Here is an 18,314-nt window from a genome sequence, read left to right as displayed (position 1 = left end):
TTGCTTTGGACGTTTCAAAATGGTGGAGGAAGAGCTTTGCGAGCTTGGTTTTATCTTTAAAACAACAACGACTACGAGTTTCATTTTTTTCTTAATGTCGTGATTTTTATCTTGCATGGGATTTGCTATTGCACAAAAATTACAGGAAAGTCAACATGTAATTACTGTAAGATGTATTTATATATTAGGACATAAGCACTTATTGATACTGGTAAATATTTGACTACTATTTATATATGGTATATATATATATATATATATATATATACATATAATATATATGTACTTATTATGCAGCAGTGATGCAAGTTATGCAGTGAGCCACATTGCTGGCGTCGCTTTTGATATCTTTTTGGCTGTCGTTCCTCTCCCGTACCGATCATCCTAACAAGTATTTGCTGTGTTCCCACAATGCACTTTGTCGCGTTTTGACGATGCGGGGAAACAATTTTTTTTTTTTGGGGGGGGGGGGGTGTTAGGCGCTTTTTGAAACATTCCACTTCTTTTTTTTTTCTTTTTTTAAATATTTATAATTCTGTCGAGAGAAATGTGCACACACAAAAAAAAATGTTGCAGAAAATGTTTAGGGATGGGCAAAACTGTCACACACATTGTCGAGAATTTTTGCCATGTAAAATTCTTCTACATTTTTTAATAATACCAATATGTAAATCCATTGATTAGTAGGGCATTTTGTTAGTTACAAAAAAAACAAATTGAAATTGACCAACCCATTTTCAACATTTTAACAATTGTAATGAAATATTTTGAAAATGTAAAAATGGAAATTAGGATGAAGTTTTACTTTTGCTGCCATTAATTATGATCTTCATCTCTATTTCACCTCTTTTTCCTTTCTTTTTGGATTGATATTCATTGATTTTCATGGGATATTACAAATATTGCCATGAAAGTCACGATTGGCCATTGCGAAGTCTGTCAAATTAAATTTGTCTAAAATTTCCGCAACAATATTTCCAAATATTTTTTGAAAAAAATTAACCAATTTAATTACTTTGTCGTTTAATCTTCCTATTATGTCCGTTTAAAACATTTTGTAAATAACTTTTTTAAATTTAAAAATTCAGATAAAGGCTATACTGCTGGCATTTCTTTTGTTCTTTTCAAAATAAATTATATATATTTTATATGATTTTTAAATTTGATAACACCGCCGCAACTCTTAGTTTATGTGGCAGGTATGAACATGAAATTTGTGTATTTATTCACATTCATCTACATTGCATTTGTTAAAAACTGACTGCAATAATTGGATTAAATTAATGACAGCTAAAATTCATAAAGGTAAACACAAATATTTTAAATAAAAAAATCATTTGCCGGCATTATTTTCATCCTTCTTTCATTCTCTGAACATTTTCAAAGTATTTTTGAAGTTGGCGTATTCACGAAATGTAGTGGCGTGCCCATCCCGGCCTCCCCACGCTGCCGAAATTTCCCGGAAAACGAGAAGCGACGGTCGTCCGAACGCTTTGATCTCAATCTGTACATACGTTCGATTCCGGACGGTGCCGGAACGTTTCAAACTTTTTTCACGTGGGTCGTTTGCATCGGCGATAAACGACGGCGGCGCGGTGGAGCTTTTTTTATTGAACAGTCTGCGCAGGTGGGGAGGGGGGGAAATCGACGAATCACGTTCATGTTTACATAAATCATATTTCAAGGTGCACTGCTTTATCGCTGCGTCTTGCAGATTTTGATCACTTTTTGTCGAAAGCAGGTTGCTCACGGGATGTGAAGGGAAAAACGAAATGTTATGTGCCCGGATTGTGTTTGGGTTATGTATTCACATATAAACATAGTATATATATATATATATATATATATATATTATATATATATATATATATATATACATATATATAAATATACATATATATATAAATATATATGCTGAAGTGCATTGTGCCTCATATGTCGAAGAGGACGAATCATTTACCTCTGAGCTGAGATTTATTGAGGACAAAAAAAAAAACACCTCGGTAGCCAATCCATCCGTTTTGCGTCATATTTGCGCCTCTTCGGTGCTTTTGAGGCAAGAGATTTTTCTTCTATTATCATCATTTGGTGCTCAGATTCAATTCCAAATTGTTTTAAGAGAATATACTTCTAACCCAGGAATATGTGTGTGTGTCGCCATTTGTTTGAGGGGGGGGGTGTAGAGGGGGGGTGCAAATGATTTCTTTGCCGCCGACGTTGCTCTGGAAACTAAAACGAAGGCTCCCGAAAATAGTCGGAAATCGGCGGCTGAAGTCGGAGCGCGGATGAGGTCTCCTCGGGTCTCACGGCTTTGGGGTGCTCCTGCAAAAACGGTCCACCCGACCTGGATTTCTGCATAAAATGCAACGTGGTGCTCGTCTACTGCACATCGCGGTACTTGAGACTAACAAACACTACCTCAAAACTAATACTGCACATACGATTCTAATTTTTTTTCCAACTTCGAGGTAGAAAAAAATATTTGAGAGTTTCAAACTCAAAAGTGGATCGCGTGTTTTGCAGGCAGGAGCGTCTCGAAAACTCTCAAATCTCAAAACACCCCCAGTCTCTTCACATTTATTGGATTCTAGCTCAGCTCAGACCCGACCCCCGATGAACTCTGGGAACTCGTGCAAACTCGCGTACAGTACTTGTTTCACACTACACCTTATTAATAACAATGTATAATTATGCGGTGTTAATCAGATTGTTTATTTTTGTGACCAATTCCTGCACAGATCACAAATCCATCATTGCACAGGGTTGACATATGTTTCCAAAAATAAGACATTTTTCTTCAACATACATTCCACAATTTCACGTTTTTACCGAAACACAACAATTATACATCACGCCGCAGGGTGGACAAAATATGCGTAGTCAGTTGACGAGGAGAAATTGGAGGTGGTAGTTAAAAATGATTTTGAGATTCGTGTATATATATATATATATACATACACACACACACACACACACCGTAATTCCTGGCCTTATAAGCCTCACCCAGTACATTTGTACAGGAAATATCGTTTGGTACATACATACGCCGCAGCCGTGTAAAAGCCGCAAGTGCCCACATTGAAATGTGAGATATTGACAAAGAAAAACAGCACACAGAAAGAGTTTAACGCTAACGCTAGCGCGGTGCTAACGCCAGTGCTAACAGGGCCGATAAAAATGAAACTTACCGGTAAATATCACTGAGACACACCAGTAACACAGCAGCAACACGCTAGCACAGTGCAAACACTAGCGCAGTGCTAACAGGGCCTGTAAAAGTAAAAAAAAAAAAAAAAAAAAATACTGGTAAAAATCACTGAGACATGGCAGTAACACGCTACCTCCACCTGTGTCACGCTTACCTTTTCTGCTCGAGTGCCCCCTTGCGGCCGTTAGAAAAAAAAAAAAAGCACAAATTAGCCACATCACCGCATAAGCCTCAGGATTGAAAGCGTGTGGCAGTTTATAGGCCGGAAATTACAGTACTGTATTTCAAAATATACAAAACACACACACCAGTTTTGAGCTGAACCACAATTCGGACCAAAGATCTTCAATTCAAAGTCGTTAACTTGGGTGAACCTGGAAACCTTTGCGAAAATATCCCGACATGTTAATCAGGCTACCGGAAGTCCGAAAGTCTACAAAACGGAGAAAGTTTGCTTCAGACGGTAACCGCTGGCAGGGGGGGATTGGGACTGGGCCTGACCGTGTCTAAAAAAAAAAATCCAAAGATAATCAAGCCAATTATAATTGCGGCCAACATTGAAAATAAAAACTGTTCCAATCCAAATAATTTTTGAAGAGGTTCGGATAAACAGTCAAAAAGGGTTCGCAGGATTGGTCCCACCGTACAAAAAATAAATGAAAAAAAAAGTTTTTAAAAATGACAAAAAAATTGGAAATAAAAAAAAAAAAATGAAGACAAAAACAGGAAAAAAAAATCTGCAACAAAGTCAATCTCTGGGCGCCTGAGTGCGAGTAGGTGGGGGTCCGAGGTTTATTATTGTTTGCGGGTTACTACGAACGTGTTTTTGGTAGTTGAACGTTTTGCTCTGACCAACCAGAGGATACGACAATGCTGACGTCGTCGCTAATTTCGAAACGGGCCCATTGCTAAAAAAGTTCAAGTTCTGTTTGAAAGTTCGAAAAGACAAAAATCTAATTCACTCCCCCCCCCCCAAAAAAAAGAATAATTACGTCACAATTCATGACTACAATTTTATGGAACAAAAATTTGATTTGAGATTTGCAAATTTGCAGGTGTGGGCAATTCCCAGCCGTAGTGTCCACGAGCAAACCAGCTCCTGTGACAATGGCGGCATTTTTTTTTTTTTTTATGGGGGGGGGGGGCAGTTGTAGTGTCCTGTCAAGGACTCCCACCCCGCCCCCGTTCTATTTTTGAGGTGGTCTTATCACAGCTGTTGCATCAGCGGTGGCAGGCAGGCAGCCCGTCTTAGCCCCTCCACGCTTTCTTTCTGTCCCCCTGCGGCCTTCGGTCCCGGTAAGACCCCTCGCCCGTTTGGCTGGCTTTCGCCACTTTGGCCTAAACATAACAATACAGCTTAAACACGCCAATTCTCTTTTTTTTTTTCCTCCTTTCTCTGCCCTTCATGTCTTTAAAAATGTTTGCCAAGTGCTTGTTTAACGCATGTTAGCATCGTTTGTCATCGACTCACACGAACGTTTCGACCTTCCAGTCTTTTTTTGTTGTTGTTGTTTTCGCGTCCTTTCCACAATTTTCAAAAGCAAATCACTGCACTTTTTTTGTGCACGCCGACCATCAATAGTGTCGGTTTAGGAGGAAATAAATGAACGTCTTGCCCATAAAAAGAGGGTCTTAAAATAGCCCGCGGCGCTGGAACAGGTGCCATGCGCCGGGGCTTGTGAAAGCGCTGTGAAGGCTGCGCTAATTTTATGCGTGTAAACATTCTCCCTCTGCCAGACTGTGTGGAACATTATTGCTTGCTTTCCATCATTCTTGTACAAATAATACTTAAAAAGAAAAATCCTCTATACTCATAAAAAAATAGCATGATTTAGAAGCCTAACAAATCATATTTGGTACGAAATGCTACTTCAAAATTGGACGTACTACGTCAGTTTGGACGACGAACAATTTTCCAGTGACCAAAACGCCATTTTCAATCTTTCCAGAATCAGAATCAGCTTTGTTGGCCAAGTGTGGAATTTGTCTCCGGTATTCGGTGCTGCTCTGGTACGACATTCAGAACATAGAACAAGCAAACTAACATACGGATGAACTTCGAAGGTCAAACGCAATCCGGTCAACCTCAAGGTTGTCGGGAATTCCATTTCCCCCATAGAAATTAAACACCCCACCCCCCCAAAAAGAAAAAAAAAAAACCCAATCAGAACTTCAATGAATCACTTGATTCTCGTTTGATCCTGACGGAAAACAATTGCCTCTCAGCTGCCCAAAACAAAGATGGAGACCTGTCCAGAGAAGGGCACCCAGGCCGACACCACCCACGGGAAAGGAAACGCGGACCTGACCGAGGACCTGAGCAAGCAACTGGAGGACATCATCAGCGCCTACCAGGCCGACAAGGCTCCGGATGAGCCGGAAGACGCGGAGGAGGTCCGGCCCAACACCCGACGGGACCAGAAACTGGAGAAAAAGATGCTCAAAAACTTGGGTAGGTTTTGCACGTGTGACGCAAACATGTTTCCATTAAATGGGTTTTGTGGCAGGAATCGAATCTACCCAACCACTGGAGTTTTGTTCGGGATCCAAAATGTGCGCTGGAATATAGTTCTGAACACATTTTGAGTAAATTGCTGCGTATCTTCAGTACAATGGCTCAATCCAAAATCACGATCTTACTCTAGGATGTGGACTGGGCTGAGGATTTCATAAGGACAGTACCTCAAAAGTATTTAAAAGGTTTCAGTTAAATTGCTGGCTAGCTTCGGTATAGTCCGAGAACTCGTGGATCAACTGTCAGCATCTGGAATTGGGATTTCAATCTGGACGGTAATCATTTTTTAAACTTTTGTTTCTTCTAACAGACATAAGTGATTACGGTTATGGCGTAGCATCGGTATTATCCAAGAACAAACGGATACATTTCAAATCATGATCTCGATCTGGAGTGTGGACTGAAATAATGCCGTGACTTTGACAAACACATTTGGATTAAATTTGTGTGTACCTTTCATATAATCCAAGAACAGAAGGATCAACGGTCTACAGGAATCAGAATCTGGAATCTGAATTAAAATCAACACTTTTTGAACTGGTTTTAAATCAATTAAATGTGACGTTTCAGTATGACTTAAAGACACATTCCAATCTGGCGCAAGATCAAGATCAAGAATCTGGATGTGATTCTAGAAAGACCAGAATATAAAACATTTCAAATGGATTTTACATTGGTTAATCAACTTTCAAGAATAATAAGCGAGACACTTTCAATTAGGATTCAGACTTTGAATAGATCCAAAAATCCGAGTTGTACGTACTGAATGGAAAAGTTCATGTCATCGGATTTACCAACAGTTTGTCAAGTGTAATAAGAATCGTAATTAAATCACAGCTCCTCTGTTGCTACTCAGGAAAAGATGCCATGCTCCTCATGCAAAGTCTGAACAAGCTCGACACTCCCGAGCAGAAACTGGAGGCCACCATCAAGAAGCACGCCGAGCTGGTGAGTGGATTTACCGTACGCGCCAACAAAATCAGATCAATCCCGCGCTTTATCTTCAAACGTAAGCGTTTGCCGGAACAAGACGTCGAGACCGGGCTCACGCGAGGTTTTGTGCTCGTAGCTGGAGGAGCACCGGAGCGACCAGAAGCAGCTGAAGGTTCTGCAGAAGAAGCTTCTGCAAGTGATGAAGGAGAAGGACCAGCTGCAGAGCGAGCACAGTCGTGCCGTCCTGGCTCGCAGCAAACTGGAGGGACTCTGCCGGGAACTGCAGCGGCACAACAAGACCTTGAAGGTGCCTCCTCCACATCAATCAATCACCTTCTACACTGTAGTATCCGTGACTCTAAATGTGTGTTTAAAAGGCGGGGCCTGGCCTGTTGAGCGACGTGGAAGTCAGGGAATGAGAATGTTGAGCTGGTTGGCAAAACCGTTAGCAGTGCCTCTTGGGTGACAAATTCAGTTGAGGCCATCGTCTCAGAATGTGGTCTTGTTTATTTTATTAGAGTTGACCACAAATACAAAATAATAAGACACACCCCTGTCGGTAGGAGGAGACGCTGCAGAGGTGCCGCGAAGACGACCTGAAGAGGAAGGAGATCACCACCCACTTCCAGGGAACCCTGAGCGACATCCAGGCCCAGATCGAGGAGCACAGCAACCGCAACACCAAACTTTGCCAGGAGAACAGCGCCCTGGCCGACAAGCTCAAGGGCCTCGTCACGCAGTACGACCAGCGGGAGGCGGTACGTACGCTAACCTCGGTCCATACCGCCGTCTAATCGCTCAGTTTTCTGCAACAAGGAAAACTATCCTACAGGTCTTTGTTGTGCTTTGCAGTTTTTGGACTGTATCAAACTGAAAAGTGTTTTAATACAGCGGAACCTCTCACTTAGTTCCCGTTTTCCTCTTTAAAAATACGACTTTCCACAGTATCTCTCCAAAGACTCGTTTTCATCTCCAGACTACTCTGAAAGGATTCTGATTCATTTTATTATGCTGGGGTGTGACTTCGCATTCGCTTTCGTCTTAAAATTAACAGCGCTTAAACTTGGATGGGTCTATTTTGATCCTGGAACTTCCCAAATCTTGACAATTGGGGCCTTGGAAGTCCCCCCCCCCCCCCCCCCAGCTCAACGTGACTCATTTCCTGCTAAACGCTCAATTCCAGAACCTGGAGAAGGTTTTCAAGCACCGCGACCTGAAGGAGAAGCTTCTGGACACCAAACTGACTCAGGCCAACATGTTGCTGAAGGAGGCCGAACAGAAGCACAAGCTGGAGAGGGAGCTGGTACGTATGTGGTCCAGTTCCAGGCGGAACGCCGTTTTGCGTGGGTTCCGTTCTCAATTTTTCCGATGTCCCGACAGCTGCTGCAAAAGGCCGCCGAGTTCAAGTCTCAAGCGAAGGTCTTGAAGGACAACGAGGTGGAGATGAAGGCGCAGGTACGCTCGCGACAGGACGGCCGGAACGTCGCGCTTGCGGGAGGGAGGAAAATAATTCAGAGATTGAATTTTAAGGCCCAGCCCAAAGTGTATTTGTTACTTTTTTTTTTTTTTGAAATGTTAACATTAATTTTGTTCCCAAAGCTCGACATGTACTCCAAGAAGTTTGAAGAGTTCCAGGGCACCGTTTCAAAGAGTAACAGCGTCTACAGCAGCTTCAAACAGGACATGGACAAAGTAAGTATGCCGCCTTTTCAAGGAAGGAACAGGAAAAAAAAAATGGAAGTTATTTTTAGCCGGATAATATGTTTGTTGTGCTCCAAGATGGCCAAGAAGATGAGGAAGCTGGAGAAGGAGTGTCAATCATGGAAAAGCCGCTTCGACGGCTGCAGCCGGAGCCTCGTGGACATGGCGGCGGATGTAAGCGCCTTTCTGCCTTTGTTTCTTCTTCCCGGATCGACTGATGTGCGCCGTGCGTGATGCTCGTTAGAGCTCCAACCGAGCGGCGGGAAATGGGAGCCAACGTCCAGGATTTGAACAATATATACAATAATAATATTAATAAATATCTCACACGTTCACATTTTTTTGCCAAACTCTTTGACATCTTTTTATCGAGTTGGCAAAAAAAATGCCCAGAATGTCCTTTTCAAGCTATTCCAGTTGGTCGTTTCTGCCAGGCCTTTGAACTTTCTCATTTATATTCAATAAGTGAAAAAGCTTTGCTTTGATTGGATAGTTGTTCTTCCTAATTGAAATATGCAATGCAGCTACGCTCTGATTGGCCCTTGACGATATGGCCGTCTCTCGTGGCAGCCGAGAGACCATTGCGGCATCCCGTTTGGATCCTCCGACGTGGTCTTACTATCACTGCGATGCAGAACCTAGCAAGTGCTCCTTGGGTTGCTGGTCTGCTAATATGCAACGTTGAGAGGGGGAATACACCCTGAATTGGTCGCCGGCCAATCACAGGACACATCTAAACAACCAACCATTCACACCATTTGACTGTTTAAAGTTTTCAGTTTTTGGAGACTAGAGTACTCGGAGAAAACCATAACTCCAAAGGAGATAGCCCCGAGCCGGATTTGAACCCACAACCTAAAAACTATGTTTACCTTCTGAGAGGTAAACCAAAAAAATCCTCAAAATGAAAGTGATCTGAACACAAATGCTGCTAGAACACATGAAGACATACAGTAAAAACTACCCAGAGGGGAAAAAGTCGCACTGATGAGCTGAGAGAAGTCACAATGAACAATTTATCCATCGGTCCCAGATGGCCAAGGCGGGCACACCAGCACGAGCCTCATAAGTGAAGGAGAAAGTGTGGCAAAAAATGTGTTGTTTATAGTTGGAATGAATATCCCAGTTATGTGGGTACTTTCTGCAGAAAGCTGTGAGGGACAAGGAGCTGGAGGTGGTCACCCTCAAGAACCAGAAGCTGGAGAGTCTGTGCAGGGCCTTGCAGGACCAAAGGAAGTCTCTCTACGAGAAGGTTCAAGCAGCCGGGGTCCACCCTGAGGAGGGGGCGAAAAAGGACGTCCCGCAGGAGGAGGAAGACGGCGAGGGGTCGTCGACCGCCGACCCCGCCGGGTCCGGGTCCGCCGACTCCCCGGAAGCCCTCCTGAGCCTGGAACTGGCCAAACTGAAAGCCGAGCAGGCGCTCCTGAAGGAGCTGGCCGGCTCCATCGCCGTTCCAGCGGACGCGACGACGGAAGCCCCCTCCCGAGAAGCCCGAGAACCCGCGGAGAACCTCGCGGGGCGGGGCCACCAAGAACGTTTGGAACTGGAGTCTGTTCACTAACGATCCCAATTCCAATAAAGTTGGGACGTTGGGTTCAACATAAATAATAATAACTTAAAAAAAAAAAAAAAAAAAAAAACAGAATTTCAATCTATATTTAATACATTACAAATATATTTAATGTTCAAACTGATCAATTGTACTCTTTTTGCGTTGCAGCCATAAAACTCTTGAGCTGATGGCTATTTGCTAAAAACATAAATTGACGATTGAACATGATTTTCAAATCATTTTCTGTTTTCATCTTTTGCTTAATACAACGTCCCAACTTCATTGGAATTGTACCAGATTACTAGTTACTAGTTATTTCCGTCTCAGTATTGCAAAATGAAACTTTACACAAATTCATTGCATTTTCCAAACAATATGTATAAAGAGGACACAATTTTTACAGCAATTCCCGCATTATTGGGTTTTTGTGTGTGAAAAAAGGTGTAATATTACAAGAATAATTTTTTTTGAGGGAGGAAACATATGTCAATATATATTTCCAAAAATAAGATTTTTTTAAGAGAGTTAAGATTTTTTTTATATATAAAGAAAGTCTGAACATTACATAAGTTTTTTTAAAAAATTAAAAATGGCAATAGTCCATGACTATTTTTTTAAGAGCAAAAGTCCTTTTTTTTCCCACGAAAAAAATTGCAACAATTCAGAAAAAAATTTGTATATTTTCAAGACAAATTTTTTTTTTTAAATGATGTGATTTTTTCGGTAAAAAGTCTGATATTATTACATAAGTGACATTACAAAAACAGTGATCTTATGCAAATGAATTAGTATTTATAATAAATGATTTTGTGAAAATTACGACCAAAAAATATTGACAAAATTTAGTTGTAATATTTCATGAAAAAGTCACAACACGGGAGAATAGTTGTAGTTTTAAGAAGACATTTTTTTTCATGTATTTCTGATAAAACGTCTAAAGTTGTATTTACAAGATAAGTATTTAAGTCGTAATATGAGAATTTTTTTACAGTGTACTCTTGTGCTAAAAGTTTTTTTTTCCCCTGATAAAACATTTTTCCACCTATCAAGAAAAAAAACTAATATTGCAATAATAAAGGCTCATGTACTGTGACAAGCACACATACAGTATAAATATGAGCGCAATAAACAACTATTCAGAGAAGTTCTCCTTAGGGATAAATATATCACAATAATAGCGATAAATTAATATACTTGGTGAGTCTCTTTCACAGACAAATTCTTTAAAAAATAATTTTTAAAAATTCATTTGTCAAAAAAAAAAGTGCGCCATCTGCTGCACAGTCATGGTCACAGCAATCTGCACCTTGACAAGGATGCCCAAAGACTAGAATTATGTATTTATTTATTTTTGGTCACTATGGAGACGTGCACCTGAATACAAGCGCTGTCAGGGCAGCGTAAATTCGCTTTCCACGCGGCGGCGGCCACACAAAGGCCGGGCGGAGGTGCCGCGCGCCGATAAGAGCCCGGCCGACGACTCGCGCGGCGCCGCTTTCGAGCTGTCCGAACGCACAAAGACGACGACGACGACGACGACGTGACAAAGGTCGTCGCGGCGTTAATCTGCAGGGGGGGGGGGGCAGAAATCACGCACGGTCGTTAATCTTTCGCGGACCAATTACACACGAGTCAGCACTCGGCGTGTACACCTCAAGGTTTTTGTACTTTGTTTCTCTTGAAAACGACCCAACATATGCGATACTTCAAATAGATTTTAAAAATGAATAATCATGGGGAAAAAAATCTGAATAAAAAATGTTACACTCTAACTTTAGACCCACATGAATGCCATTTTTCCTGGACGGGGGGGAAAAAAAATACTCGATTCTCATAAAATTACAACCTTTCGCCAAAAATCTGACATTTTCTCAAAAGATACGACAATTTTCGGTTCAATTATTACACTACACTATTAAGGTTGTCTGTCGGTACGACGGCGTACTCTGTAATTGGATACTTTGATTACACCAATTTTAGGGGAACAAAACTGTTCCGTTCCATGCCATTGACGGCTTTCCAAGTCAAATATCCACATCAACCGGAAAAGCCTGGCAGTGAATGAGTTAATGCAAGAGTATTACAGGACTTTTTGAAAAAATATATATTATTATTAATATTGTTAAATGCTTGGTGTGCTGGCATAAAAGACAGACGAGGTTTTGGCCTCACAGTTCTGAGGACCTGGGTTCGATCCCAGACCCGCCTGTGTGGACTTTGCATGCTCTCCCCGCGCCTACGTGGGTTTTCTCCGGGCACTCCGGTTTCCTCCCACATCCCAAAAATATGCGACATTAATTGGACGCTCTAAATTGCCCATAGGTGTGATTGTGAGTGTGGCTATTTGTCTCGATGTGCCCTGCGATATGCTGGCGACCAGTTCAGGGTGTACCCTGCGCCTCCTGCCCGTTGACAGCTGGGATTGGCTCCAGCAAATCCCCGTGACCCTCATGAGGATAAGCGGCAATTAAAATGGATGAAAAGAGATAAATCAATAAAATAAAATCTGACATTTACAAAGACAATCATGCTCATTTGCGATTGACAACAGGGGCCCATTTTTGATACAGATAGTGAGGATAAGCGGTAGAGGAAATGAATGAATGATTGGATTTTGCCCCGGAACTCATTTGAGTTATTGTGGTCAGTGGCGTCGTTGAAGGCAATCCATGACGAAGTTGTTTTGAGAAACGAAAGCTTGACTCGTCACGTCAATCAGCGGCGGGTCAAAAACACAACACGGTCGATTTGCGAGACGTCGCCGTTGCGGAAAGAGACGGACAGTAAACTCAAGACTGATGATGAAATCAGGACTTTGAGCTGCCCCACATTGCTTTTTATAAACAAACGGCGGCCATTCTTGCCGGCGATGGCGGACTTCAGCGACCTCATCGGCCACGTTGGAGACTTTGGGCCTTTCCAGAAGAGACTGGTGGCGCTATGTTCCCTGCCGCTGATCCCCTTCTCCTTTGCCCTGGTGGGGGTCGTTTTCCTAGGCAAGACGCCGGATCACTGGAGGCCGAGCGCCTCCGGGCGGAATGCGGCTGGACGGAGGCGCAGGCGAGGGAAGTCACTGTACCCCGGTCTGGAGCGTCCTTCGGCCGCTGCGAGAGATTCGACTTGAACTGGAGTCAGATCGCATGAGGAGAACTGGACCACCTTCCGGACTTCAACACCACCCCAGTGATACCTTGTGTCGGAGGGTGGGCATTCGATAAAAACTACACCACAATTGTTTCTGAGGTACTTGTGTTCTCTTGATGTTTTCTAGCCGAATCCTTGGAGAGAAACCGCTCAGGCGTACGCGGTAAAAATAGCCACGATGTTCCAGTTTACTCTGGAGAGCTGCGATAAGATGGGAAAGATCTTACTGAAGAAAAATCCTGCGTATAATATACAAATTTGTATTGATATGACAATAAGATTCCTTCAGTCGTTTGTTATCCTAGTGTATTTAAAACAGAGACTTTATCTCCAGAAGTTGCGATGTCTGAGCCTCCGAGACCGACTCCACAGCAGGAAGTCTTCAACACTCTCTCAAATCTTCTTCACTGATGCGACACTATCGTTATATTTAGATTCAATCTCAAAACTGGGTCCTCCAAACCAGTTGAAGCGATCCCACGCCAAGCAAAATTGGAATATGGATTTGGTGATCCAGGCCAACACAGATTGGGATCAAATGCTGTCCTCGGGTATCTGAAAAAGTCCAAGGTGGAGATTCTGATTATTTTGAGGCCAAAGATAAGGACTGTCCTGCTCCTACTGGAGCCAGGATCCTGGATTCAAGATGGCTCTCTAGGTTTGAATTACTCCAATTTGAAATCAAGGTGAACCAGATTAAATGTTTTGAAATACTGGACCAGGCAACTATTTGCAAAAAAAGAGACAGGAAAGAAATCTGGTGACTTTTTGCGGTCTTATCAAAGACTTCTGGAGAGTCTACCCAGAGCAGATGGTCACCTCCCCTTGGCCAGGCTGCAAATGAATCTTCATTCACATCTCCTGATTAATCGTTTCGGCTTTCTACCCCGCAGTTCTCGTTGGTGTGCGAGAGCTCCTGGCTCGCTAATCTCAATCAAGTCGCGCTGGCGTGTGGGCTCTTCATCGGCGCTTTCTTTACCGGATACATGTCTGACAGGTTTGCCTCTCGATGTGTATTTTTGTGAAAAAAAAAAAAAAAAAATCCAAAACAAATAAGTCCTTCTCACAGGTTTGGCAGGAAGCCTTGTTTCCTCGCCTTCACGTTTTGCTTGGGTTTCGCCAGCGTGGGCGTGATGCTGTCGCCGTGGTACCCGCTGCTGCTGGCGTTTCGCTTCCTGCAAGGGTTTTTTGAAAAGGGAGCGTGGTCGGCGTGCTACGTATTGCGTATGTGGACGCTTGTTTCTGTAAAAATATTGACAAATGATTTTTAGTCCTAAAGCCAGGTACACACAACCGGAGAAACCCAAGGATCGGGCTTCTGATCGCAAGTGGGGTCAAATGCACAAATTTGGGCCAATTATCGGAGTGTGTACCGAGCTTAAGGTCAAACGTCGGTTGGGTTAGGTCTTCCAAATAATCTTTGGTCTTCATACAAAAAAAAAAAAATAGTGTTTGAGTTCTTCAGCTCAAACAACAGGAAATTTGTGTCGATGGTGTGCCGGTCGTTTTACTCCATCGGCATGGTGATCCTGCCCGGCCTGGCCTACCTCGTGCCCTCCTGGAGGACTCTGCAATTTGTCATGACTCTACCCTGGCTCCTCTTCATTCCGTACTACTGGTAACTGCAATTACTGCCGTAGGATACTTTTTATAAGTTCGGGGCATCCCAAAAATAACTACGTGTTTTGTTTAGGATAGTTCCAGAATCTCCACGTTGGCTCTTCTCTCAAAAGAGGGACTCGGAGGCCGTGAGAATCCTGACACACGTCGCCAAGCGCAATGGGAGAAGTTTGCCGCAGAACTTTCAAGAGGTACACTAAAAAAAAAAAAAAAAAAAAAAAAAAAAGCTAAGGATATTGGACTTGTGGTGGAATTTTAGGATGAAAGAATGAAAGATTACCTTAACCATCTAAAAATTTGCAAGGGATGAAACGGGATGATCTCAGAAGCAAATTTCCATGGATCACCAGTTGTGAATTTTACCATTCCGCTCCTTGGTAGAGAACAGCAAAGTTGTGCGTATTGTTTGGACTTCAATGTAAGAGCTACGATCCAAAAGCATCTACACATTTGATTCACTGCAGATGATTCCTCTGGAGAAGAAGGAAGAACGAGATCCCGTGTCCTTTCTGGACTTGCTTAAGACTCCCTTCATCAGGAGGAACACGCTCATTTTGATTTATGCTTGGCAAGTTAGTTTGATGATCCTCGTGGCTGGACCGGATTCCTTTCTCCAGTCAAGTGTTTGCCTCAATTACCCCTCTGCAGGTTTTCAAGCAGTAGTGTGTTCTACGGTCTGGTTTTGAGCCTGGGAATCACTGGTGACAATCACTTCTTGGACTTCTTCATCTCTTCGGTGGTGGAGCTCCCCACGGGCCCGATTTTCTACCTGCTGGTGGACCGAGTTGGCCGGCGGACCCTCTTAGCCGCGACCAATTTAATCGGAGGCCTCGTCTGCCTCGCCGCGCCCTTCATTCCCGCAGGTAGGGTTTGAGGTGACCGCCGCCGCGCTTGCGTGATACAATTCACATTTCTGTAACGGAATTTTCTATCCAGAGGTTTCCTGGTTGAAAAAAGCCTCGGCATTCGTTGGGAGGCTCGCTATTGCTACCGCTCTGGAGACGCTCAGCTTTGCTAACGCGGAACTGTATCCCACCACTCTGAGGTGTGAAATCGATGACTGCGGATGTTTGTCACGCACCTACCTCAAGAGAGGACGAACAAAGTGCAAGGTGCAAAACGGTAGAGCATGTTTACCACAGAAAAGGAGGAGGGACGGTTCTCTGTAAGCCTGAAAGCAAAAATTACCTCATCCAGGCAACAATTTTCTATCGTGCTTATCCTCGTGGGGGTGCCTAACAGCTAACTTTGGGCGAAAGACAAAATTGTCCCTGCACTGATCACCGGCAAAGTTGCAGGGCACGCACAGACAAACAAGTTTCGAGTATGTCGAGAGAAAGAAGGAGTAGCGAGGGAAAAAAAAAAAACACGCAAGCACAAGGATGACACGAAAACTCAACATCGATAGACATAGATAGATAGATAGATAGATATAGATAGATAGATAGATAGATAGATAGATAGATAGATAGATAGATAGATAGATAGATATTCTATCACACCATTTGGCATTCTTATGCAACAATAGCGTCATCTGTCTTTTTGCTAGCATAGGCACTACTCACAAAAAAATTTGAGATCGTACCCATTCGGGTGGAATTTCAAGACGAACCTGAAACGCACTGTAACCTTCCCAGCTCAACTGATTTTGACCTTCTCTAAACTTTGAAAGTCCTCTAACAAGGTGAGCAGCGACACTTACAACAGGTGGTTGATACATGAAAATGTCCTCGCATGTCCATTTTTACTCCTTTCCCTGACTTTTCCAGTCCCTTGAGAGCGTAGGTGCTACCAACAAATTGCAATGTTCTGAATTTACTGATGAAACTCCTACTTGCACGACCATGATGTCGTTTTTTCGGACAGAAATCTGGGAGTGTCCGTGTGTTCATCGGCCTGTGACGCTGGGGTCATCGTGGCCTCGTTGCTGCTCTACAGGCTGGCAAGCATCTGGCAGGAGCTTCCCTTTTGCGTCTACGGTACGCTCGAAAACGTTTTACCAACCTCATACCGCGTTCATGACAGGGGCCAAACATAAATATTTTTTTTTCTTTTGAAGGGGCTATGTCTGTGATCAACGGCGGCTTGGTGACACTGTTGCCAGAAATGAAGGGGGTCGTGCTACCGGAGACCATCGAGGACATGGAGAAACTAAGAAGGTACGATGAACTCCGCGGTCTTCCTTGGGGAAACATTCCCCCTTTCTGAAAGAAGACCCTTAGCGATTATTCTGTGATGTGGAGTTATTAGGGTAATTTTTCTTCTTGTGGTGGGAGCTTAGCAAGGACTGATTTTTCCTCAGGCAACCTTACATGCTAAAACTTGTTAAAATAATGATGCTTGCAAAACCTCATTTGTGTGGTCAACACAAAATTGGGCCGGGCCACGGACTCAGCTAGTTGAGGATTTGTAAAACGTGTCGCACAAAGTCATTCACCACAGTAAAAATGACGAGGAAATAAGTTTGCAATGGCTACGTAGCTACCACAAAAGCTAAAAGTTAGCCTAGCTTCTTCGATTTCTTCTTTTTTGTATTCATTAGCACTCTGGATGCCCTGCGGAACGCTTTTGCCTCTCACTGGTCAGTCTCGGTACTACATCACGCCTAAGTTAAGATGTTAAAACTCCGTGTATGTACATTTTCATACCTCCCCTTGCTTCATCTCTAATGTCCTCTCATCCCTTTTTGTGGTTCCTTGCAGAAAAACCAACCAACCCAAGGAAGGGAACGTCTCAATGAGATGAAGAAAGGCAGGAGTTTCGAGAAGGATTTTTGCGTCCTTCTCTTGGAATTTAGACAAACTTCTCCCGGGGAATTTGCCCAATTGAGGTCCAGTTGGAAGCTCGTATCCATGACAAATGAGAGACCCTAAACCGCGAAACTTTTTGCTTATCTATAACGTGTCCACGGTGTCTACGTTTGATTATTTCAAGGATTTGAAATGGGGCCTATTCATTTCCATCTGGATCTCAATTTATAGTCTCCGAGGCCTGTAACACGAGTGTTCTAAGAACAAATTAGGAGGTGCTGGATATTGATGTACGACATTATCCTCTATCTGTTACTCTATCCTTCTTTTTGAATCATGTCTATTTTAGAAGTGCCAATAAAGAGAATTGCAAGATTAAGCCCGTCTCTCTTAGCGTCCGCCTTCTTACTACCATCCAGACAACAATACCGGCGTTTGTCGTCTATTTGTTCCACCGTATATCTAATTGATGCGTGTTTTTATTCAGTCTTTTGTCCCGCTGAACGTTTACCCAGAAAAGGCTGCGGGCGGCCAACAAAAGCTGCCCCACATACGACGCGGCGACTGAATGGGACGACTGGTACGTGTTGGCTTTGCTGAAGATCACTGGTGTGCGTGAGAAGTGGGTGTCAAGCCATTAAAAAGAACCAAAAAAAACAAAAAAACAGCATCTGATTATGACCCAGAAAACGTTTGGCAACGCAAGAGTCACGTGATTAAAACGAACTGCGCCACAGACGATCAACTGATTTTAAGATAAGTTTGCGCGACTGAGCACTCGAGATTTAAAACTGTTAACTGGAGTCCAAGGACAAAAATGACATGCCTCTGACAGACTTATGATTAGGAAAGTTTTCCCCACACAAATAACGAAGCTCTGCTGACCCGTTA

General features: G+C 43.1%; 2 protein-coding genes across 2 annotated transcripts; both read left to right on the top strand.

Annotated features, from left to right (window-relative positions):
- Nucleotides 1–3,319: 3,319 nt before the first annotated feature.
- On the top strand, nucleotides 3,320–9,918 carry txlnbb (taxilin beta b). Its single transcript, XM_061844381.1, has 9 exons — nucleotides 3,320–5,660; nucleotides 6,580–6,671; nucleotides 6,793–6,963; nucleotides 7,220–7,414; nucleotides 7,840–7,959; nucleotides 8,037–8,111; nucleotides 8,256–8,348; nucleotides 8,436–8,531; nucleotides 9,505–9,918. Exons 1-9 carry the CDS (start codon nucleotides 5,450–5,452, stop codon nucleotides 9,916–9,918), a joined length of 1,467 nt encoding a protein of 488 aa, XP_061700365.1. The 5' UTR covers nucleotides 3,320–5,449.
- A 2,860-nt stretch (nucleotides 9,919–12,778) lies between these two features.
- Nucleotides 12,779–17,781, top strand: slc22a3 (solute carrier family 22 member 3). The gene is given in 12 exon segments (XM_061844219.1): nucleotides 12,779–12,923; nucleotides 12,926–13,152; nucleotides 13,947–14,050; nucleotides 14,123–14,277; nucleotides 14,503–14,671; nucleotides 14,747–14,864; nucleotides 15,138–15,241; nucleotides 15,322–15,536; nucleotides 15,610–15,718; nucleotides 16,540–16,652; nucleotides 16,733–16,832; nucleotides 17,376–17,781. Coding segments are annotated over 12 exon segments (1,602 nt in total). The 3' UTR covers nucleotides 17,419–17,781.
- Nucleotides 17,782–18,314: the final 533 nt, after the last annotated feature.

This window comes from Syngnathoides biaculeatus, chromosome 15 (assembly GCF_019802595.1).
Source record: "Syngnathoides biaculeatus isolate LvHL_M chromosome 15, ASM1980259v1, whole genome shotgun sequence".
NCBI lineage: Eukaryota > Metazoa > Chordata > Actinopteri > Syngnathiformes > Syngnathidae > Syngnathoides > Syngnathoides biaculeatus.
The sequence above is the reverse complement of the archived record's forward strand: the minus strand, read 5'-3'. Positions and strand labels throughout refer to the sequence as shown.